At 39.2% G+C, this 20137-nt stretch overlaps 1 protein-coding gene across 2 annotated transcripts; it reads right to left on the bottom strand.

Annotated features, from left to right (window-relative positions):
• Positions 1 to 1913: 1913 nt before the first annotated feature.
• On the bottom strand, positions 1914 to 16794 carry smarcc2 (SWI/SNF related BAF chromatin remodeling complex subunit C2). Of its 2 annotated transcripts, none has more exons than XM_084732980.1 (26): positions 16668 to 16794; positions 15857 to 15976; positions 14399 to 14484; positions 14185 to 14266; positions 13544 to 13636; positions 13287 to 13356; positions 13130 to 13199; positions 12374 to 12449; positions 9938 to 10182; positions 9452 to 9576; positions 9262 to 9315; positions 8903 to 8940; positions 8681 to 8811; positions 8244 to 8315; positions 7483 to 7596; positions 7219 to 7372; positions 7007 to 7123; positions 6836 to 6898; positions 6466 to 6724; positions 5789 to 5950; positions 5599 to 5660; positions 5378 to 5498; positions 4372 to 4535; positions 4148 to 4282; positions 3669 to 4041; positions 1914 to 2885 (listed from the first exon to the last, which is right to left on the bottom strand). In XM_084732980.1, exons 1-26 carry the CDS (start codon positions 16776 to 16778, stop codon positions 2821 to 2823), a joined length of 3162 nt encoding a protein of 1053 aa, XP_084589106.1. In that variant the 5' UTR covers positions 16779 to 16794; the 3' UTR covers positions 1914 to 2820. The 2 variants fall into 2 exon arrangements, with proteins under 2 accessions (XP_084589106.1, XP_084589113.1); XM_084732987.1 differs by having other exon boundaries at positions 14185 to 14260.
• Positions 16795 to 20137: the final 3343 nt, after the last annotated feature.

The following is a 20137-nucleotide window of genomic DNA, read 5'->3' as shown; positions in this document are numbered from 1 at the left end:
CAATTGCAGCTACCTTCAGCATAGTGAAAAACATACAGAAACTGAACAGACACTTATTTCATATCACAAAATCCACACAATGTAGTAATAACACAGATAAAAGAAGTCCATTTACGCTCACGACTGTGGTGAGGTCTGCAATACTGGCTTGACGGACATTAACTGTAAAGTTTCACCATCTGACTGGAGTATATTTCATGATGTATGAGGTGACGTGCCATGTGCAGAACAGAGCATGTTTTTTTAAATTTATGACACAGCAAATGGCACTGGAAATAAAACTGAATGGTAATATGGTCTACAGATCTCAATGGCATGCGTTCACATACACACATGCTCACAGTCACATCTGGGACGGATCTGACAGACCTGCCCGAATCATACACAACAGTGGAGAGGGTAAATATAGGCTACAAAGGTAATAATATACAGTTACAATGTTGACATATCAAAGAAAGAAGATGGAAAAAACGACAGTAAAAAATATAAAAATTGATAGGATAAAAAGTGAGGATATTGTTGCAGATATTTAAGGACACAATTCTCCATTGTCAGCTGTTTAAGGTGCGAGCTTCCTTGTTTTTGACAGCTTTAACATTTCTTCCACGTGTAACTTGAAATGCACCAGCGAAAAACAAGCTGCTAAAAAATCCTCTTAATTTCCCAAGCAACCGCGATAAAACTCACTGGATACATGTGAGATAAACATGATTATAAAAACATTTTGGTTTAGCAATTAACACAAATTATGGATAAAACACATAATGTGGTCGCTGGTGGAATTTTATTATTCCCAGACCATCTTTTTCACTCATTCCTTTTGCACAAAACTACATTCCTCACAAAACTACAACCCTGGATACCTTGAGTTCATCCAGATTTGCAAAACATGAAGCTCCTCACTGACATGATTTTGTCTATAAGTGCTGTTGAAAGGAGGGACATTATTAAGATATATTTAAAGAGAAGCTGATCTCATGCTGTCAGTACTTTTAAATATTATCATTACAGGGCAACTAAAAGTTGTGTTTGTAACAGAAAATCCAGTTTACAGTACATTTATAAAACTGCATCTGAACCAATTCACTGTAATTTCAGTCTGGCTTTTGATTTGAACATTTTCATTCAATAGAGGCATTTTCTGTAGAGAGACGTTGATTTGGACATGTGACCTTCAGGCCAGACCCTGTAGAATGACCGTTTATCCATGTAATACAGTAGAGCTGCAACGTTGCCAACTATTCTGATAATTGATTAATCATTTCAGTCATTTTTCAAGTAAAAATGTCAAACATTTACTGGTTCCAGGTTTTTAAAAAGTGAGGATTATCTGCTTTCTTTGTCATTTATTTAGAGTCTTTGGGTTTTTGACTGTTGGTTGGACAAAAGAAGCAATTTGCAGATGTCACTTTGGACTCTGGGAGATTGTGGTGAGCATTTTTTACTTTTTTTTTTTTTTTTTTTTACATTTCACTGACTAAACAACTAATCAATTAATTGTGAAAATAATCAGTCCCTCCGGGATTTTGCGGGCTATTCTGGGATTGTTGTGGCCTAAAATTATTTCACAGCTTGTTAGACAAAACTGTGATGCATGTCACAATGTTTTTAGACACTGTTTGCAATTAAATTGCAGGATTAAATGAACGTTATTTGTTTTTTGTATAATTCATTAAAAATCAAAACCAACTTGTTCCACGCTCTGTTCTTTAACCTTACCAAAATTTATCAAAAAGGCTCAGAATTACAAAATTCTAACCAAAACATGCTTTGTCATGCTTTGAAGTGCACCTGGGGGATATTTCACAAAGAAGCAAAATCTTTTTGGAGCTCAAATCCAGCAAGCACTAAGTTTTATAATATAAAAGCGAACAGAGCATGTGAATAATTTAACATGAAGTTGGTACACTATGATTGGTGGAACTCACAGGAAACAAAGATGATTGGTTAAATTTGCAGTTAAGTTGGGTTGATTGGACAAAATTGCAAAGTTGTGTAGAATTCACGATTTAATGGTTTAACTGCTGAGTTCGCAACATTGCAACTTCCAAGAGGGACTGAATAATTGGCTGATTAATCAATAATGAAAATAACTGTTGTAGTTGCAGCCCTATAATACAAATAAAATAGAGAGGAAAAAGTAAGATTCCCAATCAGGTTTTCAAAACCTTAAGTATGAAAAAGTATTTAAGACAACCAAAGGACAATATAAGTGCTTAAGTTCAATTTCATGGATGCTTCAAGTCTTTCAATGAGACCTAGGGAAACATATTAAAAGTGCATTTTTTTCCTTACATATATTTCAATTAGTACCTACAGTACAAGGGGTTGGGGAGAGATTATGAAGCATGACACTTCACAAGCTGTAAAAAAAAAACTGTTGCAAAAAATAAAAGCAACAATTTCCAAAACACTGAAAACACGAGATGAGTCTTTTTTCTCCTCTGCTTGAGTGCCAGCATGTTGGTCAGACCCTCTTAGTTTACCAGATCTCTGGTGTTTAAACTCAAAAATATGAAGTGAGATGTTGCTGTCCAGTCAACCACACAGCATGAACAGCTTCTTCTTCATAGGCAGATTCAATTTCAACGGGATTTCTTTTTAGTCAAAGTAGAGGTGAGAGGTTTGATTTAGACGTTATCATTTTTTTTTTCTTCCTCACATCAATGGTCCGATTGGAAAAATCAAACAAACAAAAACAAAGTTGAACGTGTAAAATGTGTTCTGTTCCTTCGGTTTATGACGTCTTCATTTCAGATGATACAGGCAGGATTCAAAGTGGTCAGAGTCATTCAGATTCTCTGGCAATTTATTTTTCTCTCACTGTGGAGGCGGGACTGGAGCCGTGGGGTGGAGTGATTCACCGGGAAGAGGGGCGGAGGGCTCTGTGAGAGGTGAAACATGGAAGAGGGGAAAATGTTAAGAATCTGAACAATGTGGAAGCTGTCTGGTTTTAGAACATAAAATGTTGTCCTTGTTGACAGGTAGAGAAACTGTTAACAGGACAAAGAATTCAAATAAAGCTGATAGTCGAGTTACATGTCAAGAATTTTGTATATTATCTTGCATGGGACATAAAATAAAGGTTTGCCTTTTTGTCTAGTCTTCTGTTCAATACCCTGGCCAAATTATTGCCAGTGCCCACCCAAATGATAAGGATTTAAATATCTGACAGGTATTTAGTTTGTGGTTATTCAGATCTGAAAGCTGAGAAATAGGAAATAGAGACAGATAAATACACTAAAACACATTTCTGATAAAAATTGTAGTGATAATGAATTGATTAGCTGATGAGAGGAGGTGATACAAATGAAACCTCTGCATGGACATATGACTCATTTTGCTTAGCTGATAATGTCTGCAGTAAGAAGCTAAAACATGTAGCTTTAGTCTGACATGATAACAAGCACTGTGATAATTCAAAATATAACAGGAGAAAATGAATACAAAGTTCTGTCTGAATCGTTATTTCCACACAAGGACTATTGTTGTTCTCCATATACAGTCTTTAAGATAATGTATCAAATGCTGCGTTCCATTTTTATGCAGATGAAAAGGCTGTGGAAATCTCATACATCATTGTACTCCATACGCCACAGATAAATGACCATCTCTGTATGTCTGCAGACTTTTAAAGCTGCTACATTGTGTCTGAACTTTACACTCACCATGGAGTACGGGAGTAGTGCTGGAGCTGGAGCTGGAGTGGGCAGCTGGGGCCTGGCCTGGGGGGCAAGGTGGCGAGGTGTGAGCCTGACCCTGAGGTGGCTGGGACTCAGGAGCTGGGGCAGAGGAGGCTGGAGGCGCAGGGCTGGGAGCCGGCTGCGGTGCTGGTGTACTGGGGGCTGGCTGTGTTGCGTTTGGGCCCTGGGATGGTGGGCCCGAGGCGGCTTGGTTGGAATGAGGGCCCCCGGCCTGGCTGTGCTGCTGGTGCTGAATCTGCTGGAAGTGCTGTTGGCGGGCCCTCATCTCTGCGTACTTCAGCTGCTCCATGTGGAAGGACTGACGGTCAGCCAGCAGCTGCTGACGCTGGTACTCCAACTACACACACACACACACAAACACAAAAAAAAACTTAACGTTTTTGTACTGTATTTAGGTTGACTACTCCCTTTTGATACCATATATCCCAGAATCCCTCACTCACAGCCTCCCTCTCTCTGTCCATGATGGTTTCCAGCTCTTCAAAGTGTCGCAGTTTAATCTCCAGCTTCTTCATCTGGGTCTCCACCAACAGAGCCACAAGAGATTTGATCTTCCTCTCCTCCACTGCAGCCAGGTGCTACGATGAAGTTGAAGGAGAAACTTTAGATCAGAGAAAATGTGAAAAAGGAAAAAAAGCGATGGATACAGCAAGTTGATGAACTTCACCTTGGCTTTGACAGCAGCGGCAGCGAGTGCAGATGCAGCAGCAGTGGCCAGGTTCCCCTCTCCAACATCACGCTCCACCTTAGCTTTCCTCTCTCCTTCACTCTCTGCCTCTCTCTGTCCCTCCTCTGTGCCCTCTTTTCCATCCTTCTCCTTCTCTCCATCACCTAAAAGAAAAACAAACAAGCAAAAACATTTCCTACTGTTGACAAGAATGTGCACATGGGAAAAGTGAGCCTTCAAAGTCTGGTGACATAAAAAAGAGCAACAAAGTCTTCACCAAGAGCAGACTGAGGTGAATGAATGGATCAAACACAAGACTTCCACCCCAGTGACTGCAGCTCGACTCTTATGTGAAGCTTAACCTTGACTTATTTTTAGACTTAGTTGACTTATTATTAGGAAAAGATAAGTTAAAAGGAAAGTTAGGAAAGTTAAAATAGACGGTTAACTCTAGACCCAATCCATATTACAAAATTGCAATTTTGGAGAAATCATTAAGAGGTTTTAATTTGAATTCTGCCTAGTTTCAAATTAAACATGTACTGCACACACCTACCTGACCTGGCTATCTGTCTGCACCTATAGACATGAGAGTTGAGCGTGTGCATGTCTTCCCAACTCCAAATGCATTTGTCTTATTAAATTGTGAGTCTAACATTCTCAGTTAACCTGCTCATATGTTGCTAAGTTGCGTGACTAACAGATGAATAGCACATATTGTGTGAGTCTTGAAAGTTATGCAAATACTATGCAACAAAACTTTTTACTAGGAGGGACACTTTCTATTGTTACAGTAAAGTAGTCTAAATAAGGCCCAAAATATTCAAGAAACCAGGAAAGAGACCATTGTCATTAATTAGTGTTTCATGCAACTCTGCTGGGAAAAATATAGGAGAACACTACTGTTAACCACGTATTAGAAAGGCTTTCTGGCAGACAGCCCTAAAGGCTAGCTTCTCTCAGGTGCCAAGAACGTATTTTCTGTATCTGAGAAATGTTTTCGTACCCATCTCTGACTCAGTTTTGTCCCCCTCCCTGTCTCCTTCTTGGTCTCTTCCTCTTTCTTCTTCCTTCTTGCCGTTCTCCGCCTGCTTCTCCTCTTCCTCCATCGCTCCATCTTTGCTGTCCTGTGTAGGAGAGTAAACACGGCACAATCAGCTTCGCAGCAGCTCATTGGCAGAATTTACAACTGAAGAAACACGATGCTATAACAAACATAAAGCATACCTTGGCCTCCCTCTTCTCCTCACTTGATTGGCTGTCACTCTTACTTTCATCACTGCTTTCATCTACAGAGAAAACAAGTGGGAACCTCTTATTCTCTGTGTAATTATTTTCTTCTTCATTGTTTTTCAATTCTCCCTGCAAAGGTATTTTCTGTCTTGTATTTTTGCATGCTGTCTGTATGCAGACCTACCAGGTCTGTCTCCCTCCTCCAGGCCAGTGCCTGCAATGCCACTACCCTCCAGGCCGTACAGCGGGTCCTGTCGGCCACTGACCCTCGCCGCCTCCTCCACCCGTCGCACATGAGCCTCAACAAGCGCTGCAGGAACCTCCTCCTTCATACGAGAAAATTCCTCTGAGAAGGAGGGACACAAATCAAGAATATCAGCGTAAAGCGACAAGTAGATTTGGGGATGACTAATGAGTAAGCTCTCGCTGAGCTCACATAAAGGTAAAACAGGTATTTCTTTATTCACTTTCATTTATTGTTCATTTAAGGGCAACTCCATCTTTGTTCTGTTCTGTTTTTTTCAAATGGAAAATGGAAACTCCTACTCAGCCATTAGCAAAAAGCAGTGACGTATGTTTACATACAGCAGTATCATCATGCAGAACCTGTGTCAGGTCACATAGGAAAAAATTTTGAAAATAGCATTTTGAGAATAAAACATTAATATTTTGACCAAAATTTGATTGTTTGGATTTGACATAAGGAACAATACTGAGATCTACAGAATGATATAGTGAAATTCAAACACACATCTTCCTCAAGGCACCAGCTTTTAGCTCATGTCCACACTGTACTGTGTGTAGCAATAAATAATACTGAGGTTGTTTTTGGCGTATGATTTACAATAAGCTTTTTCTCACCCAGAGCAGACTTGGCTGCAGCCGAAGCCACACGTGGGTCGACGACAGAGGCGAGGAAGGCCACTGTGCTCATGACAGGGTTTCCTGCTTGGCTGAAAGGTATTGGCTGGTAGGCCAGTGGTCCCAGGGACGAGTTGTTGTCCTCCAGGTATGGGTCTTCGATCGGCAGCCGCAGGAAGTGCAGGATGCACTCATCCTGAGTACGGCTGCCCACATGTTCTGAAACCTTGTTCCAGTCGTCCTTGTACATCTCCAAACCCTGAGGGAGGTGAGGCCTATATTTAGATCCGCATTTCTACTCTTTTGTTTTTATGTTTATGAAAGGAATCATCTGCATCAATACACAACTGATTTTAAGGATAATTTGTACCTCGAGTAGTAGTAGTGTTTCTTGTTCTGTCCAGTCCCTCATAGAGCTCGCTGTACTCTTGCTCTGTGCACAAATATCACCACTTTATTAATATGGTAGATCACTGTAAACAACAACTGTAAACAGCACAGCCAAAGAATCATTCCGTTGTGCTTCTTCTCAGACTTGTACCTTTGCAGAGCCAGTCTTCTTGCTGTACATGTCAGTCCGCAGGCCAAAGTTTTGCAGATCTGCTGGTTTATCCTTCACTTTATCTGGGAAAGACATCATCTGCTGGGTAGCCGGGGTCTGTAGGTACAAAGCAACAGAGGGACGAATGTAAAATAACTCCAAATATGTGAGCAAATCTCTAGTTGTCTATGTTTGTTTGTATGTAAGCACACCTGGGATGTCTTGGGCTGCAGGGGCACCAGGCTGGAGGGAGTGTCTGCCAGGACGTGGAAGTGAGAGGTGGGCGGGGGACCCATGGGTGTGGGCCGGCTCTCCGAGTCCACCTGGTAGTTGATAAGACCCCACTGCTCCAGGAAGGCATGGACTCTGCAGCAGAGGAAATGCAGAGTATCACTCACTGAGAGCAGTGTGACCACAAGAAGTATACATACAAACTGTTAAAACTCTAGAAATATTCACATTCAGCCTCAACCCACCTCATAATTGCGCACACGTCTCCTGCCAGGTTCCTGCGGCAGGCGGTGGAGGTCAGGTACTCCTGAGGGTTCAGTCGGTAGGTGTCAATCATGAAGTTCCTGTATGCGAGGTAACTGAAGGAAGGAGATGCGAGAAAGAAATGTGAGAAATTTCAACTGACACTTACTGTTGTATACAACAGCATATTAGGGCCATTGTATTTGTTTTTCTGTCAAGGAACCACATCATCTAAGTTATCAAGGTTTTGACCCAACCATAGTAGCTTATGATACAAAAAACATCACTGCAAGGATATCGCTGGTTAGATCTATGGGCAATTCAAATAGGATCTGTGGTACAGCAGACACAATACGACAGATAATTAAATGAATCTATCATCTAGTATTGAGGTGGAGCCAACTTGTAAAGTGAAACAATGTGGTTCCTGGACAAAACTCCCTCACTGTTTTTCAATTTTTCCTGTAAATTTGTAACTTAAATCTCAAAAGAGTTTTTTCTCGCAAATGTACAATTTTAGAATCTCAGAGAATATCCAAGTTTGTCTCTCATAAATGTTTGGTAGTTTTTTCTCGTAAATTTATAGTTTTTTTCCCCCCTAGAATATGCACCCTCAAGCAGCTCCTTTTAAAAAAAAAAAAAACTTAAACTGGCCTTAATATGCTGTTAAAGTTGTACCATCTGTAATTGCTTTTTAAATTTCTATATCTATACAGCAGCAATAAAAACATCATATTGTGTTATAAACAGATCAAATACTTACATCTCAGGAGTTTTGGATTTGTTCTTCCCATTGAAGAATTCTGGCAGAGCTCTGCGCTCAATCGCGTGAACACTGGGGGGAAAACAATTATGACATTATGACGACTCACAGCCGAAATACATCTGAATGAGAGGCTAGACTGTGAGTGAGACCTGTCAGCAGCGCTGTCATCATATCAGCTGTGTGGAGGTATTTTAAGCTCAAGGAAGAAAAAAGCTAAAAATCTGAGTGCAATTCATACAATTTATTCAAATTTCATTTTGAATGTTTAAATGGTAGTGATAATCAAAGCCCTGCTTAAAGTTCTGTGTATGAAAAAGTTGAAATTAAAAAAAGCAGCACTATTTTATTTGTTTTACAGTTTGAACATGACATTTTTTACATGGCTAGGTTATGAAAAGTGCATCAATATAAAATATCCTTAATTTTATTCTTACCTGTTGTAGTCGAACCAGGCAGCGTAGCTCGGTATTATGATGTGATGAGTCTGCTCAGTAACATTGTCCTCGTGAAGGTCTGAACCTTTCACCGGTTCACCCTTTACACTCGGAGAACCTTCCTCCTCCTCCTGTTCCAACACAAACACACACTCATGATGATATATGTGTTTACTGTCCTCACTGTAATTTTTTTTTTTTCACTTTTGCAAACTAACTCACCTTGCCTGTTGTTTCCATGGACTCATCCTCTTGCTCGTCTGTTAAAATCACAAAATAAAGCTAAGTGAAGAAAGCACTGAATATAAAATGAACATACATTGTACATAATACATTGTAGATTAACCCTCATACAGTTTACTTTCCCCTCCATGCTGGAAGAGACAACGGTCAAGTGAAAAACAATGTGCACGCCACTCTTATACGTAACAAATTCATGTCTTATTACCAATAACCTATGAAAACCTCCTGCTTTTACAGAGTTTTACACACATTACCGCTGCATAGAAAGAGGGCATGTTTACTTTAAAGTAGTCACAGGTGAACATATTGGAGGAGAGAAACAAAAACTTCCTGCTCACCCATATCTGTTCCTCCTTTGACTGGAGTTGAATCAGAGTCCTTCTTGGTGTTATCTGCCAAATCCAAGTATAATGTCAACAACTATTTTTAAGTCTTAAAAGATGATTAATTTAGGTTCATGTTAGTGGTACTCTTAAGTTCGGGTTGGATGTATGGTTATTGTTATTTATATTTTGAACATATGTGTACTTGTCTTAGCTGGATTTCCCTCCTCAGATGCTGGAACAGGTGATGCTTCATCCAAGTCCTTACTGAGATCCTCCTGTTCCTCCTCCCTCTGGCCCCGTTTAGACTTGGTGTATGGGGTTGTTGGCCTGCACACACACACACACACACACACACACACACACACACACACACACACACACACACACACACACACACACACACACACACACACACCATTATTTCCCATGTTAACTTTGCTAAATCCATGGTAGATTTAGTCAACTAAAACTAGAATAAAACTAAAATATGACTAAAATGAAATGACATTTTTATCAAAACAATATGATTGAAACTAAATCTAAATTTGCTGTTAAAGCTAACACTGATTATTTCATATATAGCATAATATCTAGTACAACTGTTGTGTTTCTGATTCTACAACAAACACTTAACACAACACATCGTTACGTAACAGCTGATGAGTTGCATTAAGGTACATCCACAGACCCCTTTTTGGTGTTCTTCTTCTTGCTCTCCTGAGGCGGAGGGGTGGGGGAGGGCGAAGGCGAGCGCTTCCTCTTCTTTGCGCTGCCGGGCTTCTTGTCCCTCCGCTCGTCAGGCGTGGTCACCTCATCTGTCAGGGTCTTGGCTGAGATCCTCTTCCTCTTAGGGCAGCCCTCGCCCACTTCATAGTCCTCCTCGTTCATCCACTCGTTATACTGGTCCAGGTCTAAAATCCACTTGGCATGGACCTGTGAACAAAGACCTGAATGACCAATACTGACATGGTTTCTGTAAGCATGCCAACCACCTGAGTGAAATGTCACCAACTTATTACACAATTTAAGGAGGCAGGGCTGCGCACTCTGCACACCTTTTCAGAAACAAACTCTAAAAGCCATAAGGTCTACAAATCACCCGTCAGGTGATTTGTTACCTTAGGTTACATTTTAACACTGTACACATGAATTCAAATGCCTTGTCTAGATGTGCAATGAAAAGTAATTGGACCCACAGCAGAAATAATGTTGTTAAGAAGCAGTAATATAATTATAAGTTTTTAATGATTTATGTTACGTAGAAACAATTCTGCAGAGACTCAAATACTGTAAGTGAGCTGCATAGGATTAGAAAACCTTTCAAAGTTGGAGAGAGCCTAATTGCTTTTGTCTTTAACACAAAATGAAGACGACTCCAGTCAAGCCTCACTTGCCGCTCTGAGTCTGCCATGCAAAGGTATTTTCAAGCCATAGTAGGGAATTTTAAATTAGGCTGATGTTACACTGAAGTTGGCTACAAGTTTGTTTAGCTGGCAAATTCACAGGCTATATGCCAATTTTAGGAAGGGATTGAGGGCGATACAATATGGTAGCTCCAGTAGCACTAGAGACTCTGCTTCATCAGGAAACATGATTTTGGTTGTTTATACAATAATAACATCAGGTGTTTGTTGTATTACTACTAACATCTGATTAAATATGTTGTAGATGTGAAATAATCAGTTTAAGTGATATATATCTATGCGATTTACCACAGATGTGATGTGCTGGAAAAACCTTGAAAATGCACCTCGAAAATGCTTGAAAAGTGCTTGAATTTGAATTTGGAAAAGGTGTAGGAAGGCTGTGCATTTGTCAGAGGTGGAACAGATATATTATTAATAAGAGAGGCGTTTTTGTTTAGAACAAGAGCAGTCACTGAATGGAGAATAAATGCAAATGAACATTTAATTATGTCACTTTGAAGCTGTGGTCTGAAGGAGACCACTATGAGTGAACAGAATGAAAGGATCCTACAAACTACAAACTACAAACTACAGTGAGCTCTGCTGCAGTGAGCTGATTATTATGTGAACACAGCTCTAAATGTTTGAATGCTTCACTGCTCATACTATCATGTCCTAGTGAGCTGACTGACTGCCTTGAGCAAGTGACGCTCTGAATACACAACAAGAGCTTCTTCTGACACTGCTTTGAATTCCTGCTTCAGACAAGTGCCACAGTAAGCTCTGTTGCTCCAAGTGCCAATTTGCCACAGCACTTCATTCTTGAATGTTTTGCACAGAGAGAAAAATATGAGAGGAGAAATGTTGCCAAACTAAGGAGCTCTGTCAGCTCTGTGTACACAGTCCCCTGACAGGTTTATATCATAAAGAAAATCCATCACTACACACTCATGTCATGTTGTGCATCCATTTCTACTGAACATGAAGAAGTTCTTCAAAAATGATGCACATAAAATGATGCACAAGGCTTCAGCATGATGTAACATTGCATCAAGCACTCATAAAAAAACAGCATAGTTGATTTGAATATGTTACTCATTCCAAGTGACATTTAGGCTTACTTAAGTACTGGAACAAACAGATACAGCACATATTTACATGGAGCAGAACAGTAGATCTGCAATGATTAGTTGATTAGTTGCTGACTAAGTAATTGCCAACTATTTTGAAAACTGATTGATCATTTTGAGTCATTTTTAAAAGAAAAGATGTCCAAATTCTCTGATTTCAGCATCTGAAACATGAATATTTTCAAGTTTCTTTGGTCGTCTTTGACAGTAAACCGAATATCTTTAGATTATGGACCAAAAAACACATTTGAGGACGTCACTGTGGGCTTTAGGAAACAGTGATAAACAGTTCGCACTAATTTCTGACATTTTATAGACAAAACAATTCACTGACTAATCAAGAAAATGATTAACAGATTAATCATCAATGTGAATAACTGTTAGTTGCAGGCCTATTGAACAGTGTGAAAGATGTCTAATTAAACTTAGGGTATGTAAGCAGAATGTTAAGGGTTAGGGTTACAGAGACTAAAATCCATTGAAGAGTGAATAAAGGCCGCAGATTTTAAAAACTGGGAATGGACAACAGCAAAACTGCGAGACGAGAAACAACAAGTGAGAAACACAGCACGACAAGAACTGAAATACCTTCCTGGGCTTTTCTGGGCTTGGAGGATCCTCCACAGCAGCTTCAATCTCACTGGCTGGGATCCAGGTATCATAACTGTAAATGGTGAGAGGAGCAGGGTCAAAGGTCAAGGCAGGGGAGAGATAACCAGTTTGGGCTTGTAAAAACTCCTCAAACAGACTGATGTGTAACTAAGGTTTGCAGAGTTCAGCACAGTAAGAAGCTTCTTGGACTTATTTAACCCTTGTGAGCACCTATAGGCCCTAATTTATTTATAACTTTCTATATTTATTTTTATATTTTCAACTTTGCATCACTGACTTTACAGTACAATCATACTTTGTGCAATAATAATTCAGCCATGCAATACTCTGTTATATACTGGTATCAATACGCATTACACAGTTTATTCCAACGAATACTATTACCTATATTACTCTTGCACTTTACACACTCATTTATAGAGACATTTTAAGCTTTAATGTGCATGTACACCATTATATAGTTTATTATACATATTTTTAATTATTATTTCATTTTTTCTATATACATACACATATATATAGAGAGATATAAATTGTAGTATATGGCACATACAAATCCCAATTTCCCCCAGAGGAATATTTCTGATTCAGATTCTGAAAACTAAAATCCAGCAGATCCACTCTGTAGTGTGGAAACTGTGTTACACTTCTACAATAAGACAAGGCGACAGTGTTCAGTAAAGTGTAAAATATTAAATGATGTTATCATATCTCTGTAAACTCAGCACCAACCTGTCAGGAAAATATCCCCAGTGGAGCAGCACCTGCTTATCTCTCTTCATCACAGGACGAACCCACTCCTCTGGACCAAAAAGAGAAAAAGATATTAGCAGAAGAATTCACTATAAAAGCAGCAAACTGCGTTTAAACACAACATTTGAAGCCTCACCTTCCTCCAGGCTGGTGGGAATAGGAACGACAACATGTGAGCTGGAGGCCTTGTCCTCAGTTACTGAGCCCTGCAACAGAAAATTTCCAATTAACACATGAAAAAACAAACAACAACTAATATCTTTGATTCAGCTGTGATAACACGATGAAGAATGGTATAAACTTCCAACATAAAAATGATTTTTTAGTCCGGCTCATTGGCAAATTAATTCTCTGTCTGTAATATTCAGACTTCTAATAAAACAAAAAACACACCTGATGTCTTTTGATGATGTCTTTCAGTTTTCCGAGCAGTTTTGGCTCGATGTCAGAGCTCAGGTAGATGACAGGTCTCGTCAGGCAGTTGTTCTGAAATGAAGAAATGCAGCAGATGAGTGAAATAGAGACATTAAAACACTCACAAGCATAAACTCAAACAGGCAGGAATATATACGTAAATATATATACTATATTATTTCATATCATCCCCATTAAAATAAGAATGCTGTTGATGCTCTGTTGTTGAGCTCTCAGTTTAGGAGAGCTGGATGATCTTGAAGTGTAACTGCGGGACTGATTAAGTAGGATTACTGGTCATGTCACATGACTGGGTGCCCGTCATAATTTCTCATTAAGTCCACAAATATGAAACAGGATATTTTCTTTGCAATCATTCAGCTCTGTTGCCTGCAGCGGGGAAAAAAATCAATGGAGATTTGTCAACTGACTCCTGCTGGAGCTCACAGTCGACCTCTTAAAAACAACAACGGCGATTATAACAAAAATGTGGGAATGTTGTGATAGTTTGTGAAGTGAAAGAAGCTTTTAATACAACACTGCTCTTACACTTCACAAAATTAGAACACACAATGTACAGTAACAAACATATATAAAGAAAAGCCCTGAGGCAAACTCACCTGCACTAAGCTCTTCTCGATCGTCATGAACATCTCCACATTTCTGTCCATCCTCGACGGGTTCTGGAAGTCAAACCTGCGCCTACCAAGAAATTAGACTGGAGTTACACATGAAACAGCAACATAGCCAAAATCCAACTGAGCACCGTAACTTTAGATAACACAATTGACTTTCAGTATCTAGAATTCAAACCAGTTAGAAAGACAGTCTTACCATCCTTGGTCGCTCTTGAACTTGTAGGCAGCAGCCAGGATGTGGCAGAGAGCCCCTCCTGACTTGAAGTCCAGAAAACACTTCATCTGCAGACACAAAACAAAAGAGATTCAGACTGGGATGGAGCCATGTGTATGTGTGTGAATTAAGGATGCACCATAAAATTGGCATGTAATTAGTATCGCGCAATAAAGGCACTTAACTTAAATATTGGTACTGGCCAAAAATAGAGAGGCCGATTAAATGACACTTTTGATGCGAGCATGTCTGTGGTGTGCAAGTTTTTTGAAGTGTCCAAAACAGGTAGCAATGTTGCTATTTGCAGTTGCAAAGAGGAACCAAATCTAATTCTTTCAGCACTACAAATTTAATTGCCTCTTAAAGGGACATTTCACCCCAAAATAAAAAAAAACACATATATTTCCTCTGGCAGTTTTAGAGATATCGGCCATAGAGTTGTCTGCCTTCTCTGGAATATAATGGAACTAGCTCAAGTACTCAAAGCACCAAAAATTACATTTGAAAAAGTCAACAGCAATGCCCCTTTCCACAAATCTTGACCTAGTTGTTCAAGATAATCCACAGACCGTGTTGTGAGCAGTGTCATGTGGGAACTACTTTCTTTTTACAGTGGAATCTACTGGATCTACTTTTTTCTACACGAAAGAAAGTAGTTCCAACATGAAACTGCTCACAAAGATTAGAGTAACTGGGTCAAGATTTCTGTAAAGAGACACTGGTGTTGAAATACTGAAATGTATTTTTTGTGATGCTTTGAGCACCACAAGCCGGGTGCCAACTAGTTCCATTACAGTTCCATTATATTCAAGACAAGGCAGACAAAACTCAGCAGCTCACACCAAAACTATCTAGATGGATAAATAGCTCAACAGGTCAGAGGGGCCAGAGGCAAAATAAGTATTGTGAATTGTCCCTTTAAGAGACAACATCTGTTATCATTACAACAAATTTGTAAAGAACAAAGACAAACAGGCAACAAAAAACTGTCAGCAGCAGTTTCCTTATTTTGTCCAGTGAATGTGTACATTTTGAAAAGCATTGTATTTGATGTCTGCATCTGCCAGTGGGTCATCACGGTGAGAGTAGGAATAACGATGTGTTAATTACACCACAGGAGAAATGTGATGCAAAAAATATGTGCATATATACTGGAATCAATCAGAGGACAAAAATCTAAAAAAAAAAACCCAAATATGGTGCATCTCTAATAGGGTTACATGATATGGTAAAAAAAATATATCATCAAACAAAAATTATTTTGACAGATTGTGATTGCAATTTGATTCACAATTAATGATAATGTTACTTCTTGCATCACAATTTATTCGTGACTGCAAAACTATTAAAAACGTGACAGTGTGACATTTGTTGGGGTCTGTACCAAACAAATATGTTCTCTTACATCTGGAGAAAGGCAGAGATGTAAAGGAGACTTACTGGCAGCTTGGTGAGTGGAGGGTTGCTGACATGTCGACCAAACACCTCCTCCTGGAACTGGAGCAGCTGGACCACCAAGCTGGACAGAGACTTGTTGGTGGGGGGCTCAGCCTGGATGTACTGAAAGGACAACAACACAGAAACACAGTCAGAGCTGAGGGACAGAGAGGAAACATCAACATAAACTACACTGTACTGCTGATAGGTGCTTTATGTGGTCACTAGTGCCAAATACCGAAGGGTACACTGCTATCTGCTTCATTATTCTGGGTCCGATTAACATTATGCTTTGGAATATGTGAGATGGGGATTAAATACCGCTTTTCATCATCATTATTCTGCTGATTCTGAACAAATAATGCAGTTATTTGGTTTAATCAATGAGTTTAAACACTCAGAGTGCTTTCAGACGGGCCATGGCTTCAGTGAGCGCGGCTCGCCAGAGAGCAACATCTGGATCTGAGCTGCATTACCGTTAGCCGATTAGCTAACTAGCTAGCTAGCCTGCTGGCCGGCTAAAGTCACCTCTTTAAGCTAGAATCCCCCCTCGCAGGTGTGATTGTGTGCTGCTTTTGGATCGGTTTAGCTACAATAACGTGTAGGAATGCCGCCATTCCTGTCTGCATCTGCTGCAGCTGTTGGCTCAGCATCCTTTTGTATCCCGGCTCGACTGAATCAAACAGCTGGACGTTGAGCAGCAGCACCCTCCCTCCTCTCTTTGTCACTGCCTCTGCCCAATAGGTAAGTGCCCACATTTCAGGCTGAAAAATATCAGCTCAGTGTGTATGGGTACAAAACATGCGGTCGGTACCTTTTTGTAATTCTTTCCCAGCCAGACGCGGACATTATCAAACTGAGAAACGGTATCAGACGCTTCGAAATATTTTACATTCGGGCCGCCGTCTTTCTTCCGTACCGCCATCTTTGCCTGCAGACAAATAGTCGACGTCGCCTGCCGCCCAGTGACCAAAGTCTGGTACTGCAACTGCTGCACGACACACAGGCTGTAATGACAGGCAGCGTACAGCAGGTGGCGCAGTTGTACAGAGAATAATTTACTAAATCACGATATGAGATTTGAAAATCACCAGTTGTGAGAGGTGTTCAAATTATTTATCTGAAAGCGACACCAACAATATCTCACTGTAAAAATACTTAATTACAAGTAAAAGTCATCCAGCTAAAAGTTTCAAGGTTCGAGTATTATTGGTCATATGTAGTAAAACTGCAACATTTAATCCAGTGATTCCCAAACTTTTTCTGGCATGCCCCCTTTCAGGAGCTGAAAAAAGTCTCCGCCAACCCACTTTTTTTTTTTTTTTTTTTTTTTTTTTTACAGTTATTTAATCAGTCAGCAATCAGCAAACTGGTTTTGTTTATTTCCCCTAAATAGATCATAAATGAACCACCAACTGTTTTGATAATGGATCAATCAGTTTGAGTAAATAAAAAAAAAATAAAAAAAAAGAGAGAGAGAGATAGAGAGAAGACGTCATAATTCTCCAGCTTCTTAAATGTGACTGTTTCTTTATTCTTCTATGACAGTAAACTGAATATCTTTGGAATATGAGCAAAATAAGCATTTTGAGGACATCATTTTAGGCTTTGGGAAGCACTGGTCAATATTTTTCACCTTTTTCTGACATTTTTTAGACGAAAGAACTATTAGTTGATTAATTGAGGAAATGATCAGCCACTATGACTATGAAAATAAAGTTGCAGCCCTAATATACAGGTTAACACAGGGTCAATGGTACAATGAAATGTGTGGGATGAGAAGAACAAGTCAGCTCAGCAGTGGGAGCACTAAATTGAGATACAATAAGATAAGAAAAGATTCAAATTAAAAAATTGAATTAGGTAAATAAAATACAAGTCTACACAAACATAATACCATAATAGGTATGATGCAGTGCCTTTCAGTCTTTCACTTTCTCCTTCCTCAACTGAGAGTGACTTATAGGCTGATTAATTGTCCCTGCCTTGAACAGACCACATGAAGAGGCCAAATTTAAATTAAACAAATAAAGCACTTACTTGTAAATCTTTGAAAAGGGAAAAACAATTAAATTAGTCAGTGAAATACATAGAATTGTTGCTTACTATTCTCTATTATGTTAAACATTTCCATATGGTCCTGCACTTAATTTCAGTTTATGAAGCACTTGTTTAAATATAATTGTATATATAAAAAAACAAAAACAAATATGTATATACATATATATATATGTATCTTTATCTTTCTCTGTTAAGGATGTAATGATTATTAAAATCTCCTAAAACAGCTTGTACCTAGGAGATCAAACAGAGATCTCAAGTTGAGAGGTGAAAAAAAAACAAATTTTTGGTAAGGTGACCAAATCAAAGACCAAAAACCTAAAAAGGATCCTAGCTAAATCATCCCCCCTCCCAAACTAACTAAATACCGGTGGGCCAGCCAAAAAGAAGGGGAGCCACCTCTGTCCAACCCGTATGGGGCCGGCGGAACAGGGTTCTCGCCTCTACCCCAACATAAACAAACTAAACACCATACAACAGAGATGAAGCTGTGAAAACTGAACCACCGGACCCTCCAGAAAAGAGGGAAATTAAAAGACAGCCAAAAAAAATTGGATAAGGTCACACTGCAACTACTATTAAAACTTGTGCTGCAGCAGCTCCTGTCTCTGCTGCTGCTGCCTGGCCGGAAGGAAGGAGAGACAGCGAGCTGCGGTCCCCTCCCCCTCTTTATAGGTGCCTCAACTATTCTGCAGCCACACCTGTAGAGAGAGACACACAGAGAGTGAGACAGGGTCTGATCAGCAGAAAGGGGAGCATATAACACAGTTCTTTAGCCAAGACCGAAACCGCGATACAAGCATCCACATGCTCGAATCATGATTCCCATCTTCCACACCCCCCCCACACATAGGCAATACGTGTATCCATTAGACTGGTCTTGAGAGAAGTGTTTTCTATTTGTTTTCTTATGTAGACTGGTTTTATGGTCTAAGTTTATTTGCTTATTTTTTTAAGTTAATCTGCCAAATTGTAGTTGACCTAAAAACAAAACAGAAATTTATAACCCCTAAAAAAACAAACAAACAAACAAACAAAAACAATATATATATATATATATATATATATATATATATATATATATATATTGATAGATGTAATATACCATCTTAGAATCGTTCAGTGTATCCTATAATATTATCTAAACATCACAGCCTTTTCATTACTGAACTGATGTACAACAGAGACCCACAGTTAAGGCAAACAAATACAGTGAGAACCACAAAACAAGAGCACAAACAACTATAAAAACAAATAAATAAAAAGTAAGAAAAGTAAGCAATTAACAATTGTCACAATCAAGTTTATAACATGTAGTTTATATACATATTCGGTTACATTTATTACCCCCATACTTATTACTCTCATCGTTCCTCTTTCAGACGTCTTGCATTGAGGATCAGGACAGTTGGTAAATGTGGCCACATCTCATCATCCAGGTCGGATCCAAAACCTTCCTCGCAAGATGTTTTACTATTGATGATGGGACTGTTAAAAACATTTGGTCATATAGAATATATAATAAATAATAAATAAAATATAATACATATTATATTATATATAATATATATAGTCTCCACTGAGTAAATATATGTATATGTCATATTTGAGAAAAACATGTATAGAAAGAAAAGAAAACACTAAATGCAAACAGTCCCTAGCCTATATTTCCATAAATTATATCCAATATAATGTCATAGGACTACATAAGGTTTTTTGTCATCCACATTCCCATTATGAGTTGATCCAGAAAAAGATTTTAAACAAACAGACTTTTAGAGTTTTGAAAAAGATCAGCAGACAGAAATAACTAAAAAAACATATAAAGCGTCAGACTGTTTTCATGTCTCTGACCTTTTTACTGGGTTAGTCAGAGGCTCAAATTAACCTTCATTAACAGAGAATAGGAGCGTGTGTGTGTGTGTGTGTGTGTGTGTGTGTGTGTGTGTGTGTGTGTGTGTGTGTGTGTGTGTGTCTGTGTGTGTGTGTGTGCCTTCCATGACCCAGGCTAATTTGTGAAAGTCCAGAGACAACATTGGAGAGAGTAGTGCTCCTTGAACTAGTATTCCTCAGACTGTCTGTGTGTTTGTGTTTGCTCATGTGCGTGTGTGTGCATATCTGAGTCTAACAGTGTGTGTGTGTGTGTGTGTGTGTGTGTGTGTGTGTGTGTGCAGCCGTCTGTGCTGAAGGAGAGAGAGTGAAGCCTATTGATTATTTTAATCC

This window comes from Lutjanus erythropterus, chromosome 2, assembly GCF_056507025.1.
Source record: "Lutjanus erythropterus isolate fLutEry1 chromosome 2, fLutEry1.hap2, whole genome shotgun sequence".
Classification (NCBI taxonomy): Eukaryota; Metazoa; Chordata; class Actinopteri; order Lutjaniformes; family Lutjanidae; genus Lutjanus; species Lutjanus erythropterus.
This window is presented reverse-complemented; position numbering and strand designations above follow the sequence as displayed.